Raw genomic sequence first — 6,323 nt, forward strand, 5'->3', positions numbered from 1 at the left:
TCACCCAAAAATTAAAATTAGCCCATGATTTACTCACCCTGAAGCCATCCTATGACATTCTTCTTTCAGACGAATACAATCGGAGTTATATTAAAAAAATGTCCTGGCTCTTCCAAGCCTTATAATGGGAGTCAACTCTGATTGGCTCATTCGTCTTCAATAAAGTACACAAACATGATGTAGCCTAGTTGTTGTGTAGTTGGTGTAGGTCAGAGTAGTGCATGGTTTGATTTAAAATAATCGGTTCAAAAGATTCGGTCACGGGTCTCGGAGATCTCGATTTAATATAGGCTACTTCTAAGAGTGAATCACAATATTTGACCGCGGAGGCTGTGAGATTTTCGGATACAATTTGAGTCGAAATGTGATGTTTTCACATTTAATTTTGGCCGCACCTGAAACGGAAACAGAAGTAAAACATCGCTTATTCAAGGACGTACTGCAAAAACAAATTGTCTAGAGCGTGCGCACAGTTCAGTTGAATGATAAATAAAAAATGTATCTGATGCTGTTAAGCTGAATTTACGAAACTGTTTGCTGAACCACAACATTAACAACAGCACTGAACTAAAAACGCGCTGTAGTGACCTGTCAGTCAGATGCGCGTGGAAGTTGCGTTCATTAGCAACAGACTCCATCGCGTTCTTTCCAAATCATTATAAATACTACTATAAATAATATTACAGATAAAATGTTCTCGATTTCGTCATATTAGCCTATTGCAGTGTCATTTAATTATCATACAACTCTGCATGAACAATAAACCTTCTGTAACTCGGTAGGCTGCCTATGTCTTATGTTACTGATAACGATTTCATTTCTATTCTCATACTAATGATATGAAATAACCAAAATGCCATAAATGATTTTGCCTAATTCATAATTCATTCCTCTACCTAAAGACACTGACCCTCCTGCTGTGGATAATAAACCAATTATTTTTTTTGTTTGTTGTGGGGTCGTTGCTTTCGCCCAAAGACCTTAAACAAAGTTTGTGTTACCAAAACAATTTCAGGGACATTGCGAGTTACAGGATAATGTTTTTTTCTTCTTCTGTGCATTATAATGAAGGCTTTGTGAAACTGCACAGCTTTTCCAGTTTTACACTCCTTTCTACACAATGAACACACTTTCTATTGTGTATGCCTGTGAAAGACGATGGAGCCAATCAGAGTAGGTATGGGGCGGGGTGACAGGTGTAGCCCCGCCCAGGTGCAGCACCACCACGATCTGCATGCTCCAGCCAGGTCATTCTGGTGTTTAGCGTCATTGTTAGTGCACTCACCTCGCAGTCGTACCCAAAGCGACTTACAAATGAGAACAATAGAAGCAGTTAAACTAACAGTAGGACAACAATATGCAAGTGCTATGACCCTTCTCAGTTTAATCCAACGCAGTACATGTAATTTTTTTTTTTTAATAATAGAATAGAATAGAATAGAATAGAATAGAATATGTGTTAGTATTACTGGATAAAGTGCTGTCGAAAATGATGCGTCTTCAGCCATTTCTTATTTCAAATGTCCAAGAGTTCTTTTAAATATAGCTTACCCCACCTTTAAATACAGGCCAATAATTAGCAGGACAAAAATCACAAGGATATGTATAAAAGTTTTATTTAGATATTTACAAAGTACTACAAAAAAATGAACAGCTTTTCTTTACACTCTCTCTCACTCCCAAACACACAGACAGACACACACATTATGTTGATCTCACACATACTCTCCACAATTAGAGATGATGACTTTCTGTTTGGTTTTGCCATCTTTTGATCCCTGAGCCTGAGGAAACAGTACAGATACAAAGTCATTAAAAAACAGGACAAAAAGTAATTTTAATATTTTAAACAAAGCATTTTAAATTCCTTTTGATCAAAAGTGACAGTAAAGAATTTCTAATGTTACAAAAGATTATTTCAAATTAATGCTGTTCTATTGAACTTTCTATTCGTCAAAAAATCCTGAAAAAACATCAATTTTTGATAACATTGATAAGAAATGTTTCTTAAGCACTAAACAAGCATATTAGAATGATTTCTGAAGGATCAAAAATGTTTTTCAGCTTTGCCATCACATTTTACATTTTACATTACAAATTACATTTTATGATAGAAAACAGTTATTGTAAATTATAATATTTCACAATATTAAAGCTTTTACTGTATTTCTCATTTTTTTTAAATGCAGCCTCAGAAAGCATAAGAAACATCTTTCAAAAACATTTAATCTTACTGACTACCAACTTTTTAATAGTCAAGTCATAAGCGATTGCAAATCCAATCTCCCTCAGCTTACCTCCATGGCCCGGAGTACGTCCATGCCCTCTACAAGTTCTCCGAATACCACATGTTTGCCATCCAGCCAGTCTGTCTTATCAACAGTTATGAAGAACTGAGAGCCGTTAGTATTGGGACCAGAGTTTGCCATCGACAGCTGACCTGAGTGCATAGTCAGAGAACATGAGATCAACATCAACAAATATACTAACTGATCCTGAACATACACATGATCCGTTTGCAGTATGTATGCATTACGTATTGTAGTGCAGTAGCAGCACACACTCACTGAGCTTTCACACGAGACATGTTTGCAGTGCGCTTCACTGTTAGAATCAATTTATTATTTCTATATAGACTTATATGTTAAGATGCTCAAGCATGAAGCAAAACCTTTAAACAAGTTACTTCTCTTACGGGAAACTATCATAAACATTTTAAACTAACTTACAATCCACACCAATATCCAATGAAATTCCCTCCCATTATAAGATGACTGTGAAAAAAATAGTACTGTACTTTACTTCTATGCATTTATGGTAAAATTACTAGCCTACATTTTCATGTCAATCCACGTTCATTTTGACCATGAACCAAGCGCTATATAACTTTAATTCAGCGTGTGAAGCACAAAAAAAAAAAAAAAAAAACAGACTGAGGAAACGATCCCTGCACCGCACCAATCCTTCAATGCACTGGCATTGCAGTGTGAATGCTATAAGTATAACCAGTTAACATGGGCAAACGGAGTATGTGTGAAACACACATTGGTTCTCAAAGGCTTTTGTGAATAAAGACCTTTCAAAACACACACACATCTAACTTCTCTCAAGCTGAGGACTCATCTCACCTGGTTCGGTGTGCTTGAGGACAAAGTTCTCATCCTCAAACTTGCCTCCATATATGGATTTCCCCCCAGTGCCATTGTGATTGGTGAAATCTCCACCCTGGCACATAAACTGAGGGATGATTCTGTGGAAACTGCTGCCCTTGAATCCAAAGCCCTTCTCATGTGTGCACAGACAGCGGAAATTTTCTGCAGAACAAAAACAAAACAGAAGTTTCTCTTTTCAGCAAAGCACCAAACATTTAATTGGCAAACTGCTAATGTGATAGAGACGCGCTGATCAGCTGAAATGTCACCCGAATCCACTGTTAAAAATAAATCATACACCCGCCCGAACCTATGATTTTCTCTGATTTAGATTTCCACACCTGATCGGCACAATACAATTTGGGGGGAGGGGACTGATGATTCAAAGAAATTCAGTCAACAGGCAAAGTTTGAAGGGAGTGAACATATGTTCTAAAGTGTTGCCATTTATCATGGGAAGAACCTCAGCTGGCATACCGAGAACATCTTATCTTTTCTGGTTTAAAAAAAAACATAGTATCAACAAGCCATTGTGAAATACCCAGAGGATTGGTGGACTTCCAAAAAAATCAAATCCACCATCTAGTCAATAAAGAAGTGAAGCCACGTATATCTAACTGTTTTGATGAAAACAGAGTCCAAACTTTAAGAACCCCAAAGAATGCAGTAGTAGGGCAGACATCAATCTTGATTTAAAGTTTTTTGGACAGTCTCGAAATAGTTGTTCCAATAGTTATGAAGCATTGGACAGAAAAAAAATGACATATGACGTGACATGTAGGCTAGCACAACTGTCATCAATGTTGAAGTAAATTGCAGAGAACCAAGCTTTGGAATAATGAACCCTATGCAGTATTTTAAACTGTATGAGCCCAAGCTGTGCACATATTGAGCTTGAATGGATTCTATTAATAGCATTCACCCACCAGTCATCCACAAACTCTTAACCCGACTCATGTTCCCAGGCACTTTAAGTTAGCAATAGAGCAATCATCAATAAGTCAAAAAGCTGACAATAAATCCTGGAAATAAGTGCCTTTTGAAAACTATTAATCATAAGAAAATCTTCCCATACCAGATTAGGTGGTAAGCAAGGAAAGTTTGGATGTAAGGAAAGTTTTTATTACTCGCAGATTATCCTTAGAATTCAGATATGCACATCACTATAATGTGCTGTGATGTCCTGAACAGGACCGTGCAACAGCTTATCGAAAACGGAAAAAAGTACTTGGCTCTGTCCATCAATTGTTGATGGGATGGAGGCAGATCTGAAAGCAAGCTTAAAGTCAATTGTAAGAAACAGGTGGAGTTTATGTGGACTAAATGATTAGAGAAGTTCAGTATACGTCACCAGAGTCTGTCATTTCACCAGTTTTCAAATTGATTAAAAAACATCAGGCCAAAAAATTTAAAATGAAATATGCATGGCTGAATTGTTCACAGTACATTTTGAAAATAGGAGCCTCTAAAGATAATTTACAGAGTCTGACCTGCAGTCATAGGCACAACGTCTGCTCGTAGAAGGAAGCGCAGTCGACCTGCAGGTTTGTTGCCAATCTTGATGTCCATGTAGACCTGAGGGTTAGTTCTGCCTTTTTTAGCTGGAGGCTCTCCCTGTTCAGAAACACAAAATACCAATCAGAAAACATTAATGATAAATATCAGAATATGAAACCTAAACAGATCATACGACACTGAGCAAAAATTTATATAAACTGTTATACAAATATGGCATGCAAGACATTTAATATAATTTCATACTAAAACCAACCAATGTTATTACAACATTCCCACCTCCTGAGTGTTTGTACTGGCTGATTCCGCAGCTGACTCCGCTTCCTCACTCTCCTCAACAGTCTTCCCTGAGAACTTCTTCAACCAGTCATCTTCAGACCACACTATGAGCAGAGCAGAAATGTAATTCAGATTTGTGTTTCAAGGAATTGCAAGAAATAAGTTAACAGCATAATGAGTGAGAGTTTATTATAGCAACCCATTGCAATGAAAAAACCTCACCTGGTCGAGAGGAGCCCTCTTTAATTCTCATGGGTTTGGCGATGTTCACCCTGATGGTTCTCCCGAACAGCTCCGACTCATTCTGCAGGACACGAAGTCGAATAGATATTAACCTAGACTTCCAGCTCTGAGGAAGACTGACATACATCAGGTTTTCTGAGACTACAGAAATTAGTGGTTCATTAACTCACCATATTATCAATGGCAGCAGCTGCATCCTTGGAAAAAGCAGACAGAAGTTTGAGAAAGTGAATTATTGGTGTATTTAAGCATCCTTTTTTTTTTGTAGAGGCAAACAAACCAGTCATGTATGGGTGACTTGTGTAAACTATGAGAAGGAACATTGGTTACAGAAGTGAACCAGAATTAATTAACAATAAAAGATACAAGTTGTTCCAATGCTTAATATTTTCCATATTCGAGGATGTGTTCTTAACTGAAGACAGATTTAGCACGTATTCACCTCTGCCAGCTCAAACTCGATGAATGCAAAGCCCCTGTGTTTCTCTGTGGACAAAAAGAGTCAAACATGATACAAAGAGTCATCGCATGATGCGATATTTTCAAGTCGTAAAACTGTTTCTGTTGTTTGTTAAAGTGTGTTTTTGATTTATAATGATGGGAGTGTATTTTGATTTATGTGTGTTAGTTACCCGTCTCATAATCTAACGGGATCTGAATATCCGTGATGTCACCGAAGGGAATGAATGCCGCGTGCAGCACTTTCTCGTCCACCTCCTCCGCGAGACCCCCTGAGAAAAACAAAACATATTCCAATAATTTTAATATTTCATGTTAAAAACTCATTGACCGTGCAATTCAAGCTGATATTTAATCCTTTGCCCCTTTCCTGGCTACAGCTGATAACCGGAATCGCATCCCTAAACATGCACGAGGCTGTAGGGTTAAACTAGCGCAATGTAAGAACGAAGGGTTTGTTATTTTGATTATAATTTTGATGCTTTTCTTACCAACATAAAGAACACGTTTGCTCGACGCCATCTTGCTTGTAACCTTTGACTTTTGACTGTTTTGTTCGCCAGTGCGGGTCGTTGTCTCGCCCTCTAGTGATGCGGAGGACAAATAACATCACTGGCATTCATTTCACAAGACTAAGGCCGCGTTCCAGGCAACCTGTAACCCGTGTTTTTCCAA

General features: G+C 37.8%; 1 protein-coding gene across 1 annotated transcript; it reads right to left on the minus strand.

Annotated features, from left to right (window-relative positions):
• Positions 1-1,600: 1,600 nt before the first annotated feature.
• On the minus strand, positions 1,601-6,278 carry ppie (peptidylprolyl isomerase E (cyclophilin E)). Its single transcript, XM_084096660.1, has 10 exons — positions 6,140-6,278; positions 5,822-5,920; positions 5,632-5,675; positions 5,360-5,386; positions 5,169-5,250; positions 4,947-5,050; positions 4,643-4,766; positions 3,129-3,314; positions 2,298-2,440; positions 1,601-1,784 (listed from the first exon to the last, which is right to left on the minus strand). The coding sequence occupies exons 1-10, from the start codon at positions 6,168-6,170 to the stop codon at positions 1,716-1,718; spliced, it is 909 nt and encodes a 302-aa protein (XP_083952786.1). The 5' UTR covers positions 6,171-6,278; the 3' UTR covers positions 1,601-1,715.
• Between the last annotated feature and the right edge of the window lie 45 nt (positions 6,279-6,323).

The sequence above is a fragment of the Abramis brama genome (assembly GCF_963993115.1).
Source record: "Abramis brama genome assembly, chromosome: 21".
NCBI classification, from domain to species: domain Eukaryota; kingdom Metazoa; phylum Chordata; class Actinopteri; order Cypriniformes; family Leuciscidae; genus Abramis; species Abramis brama.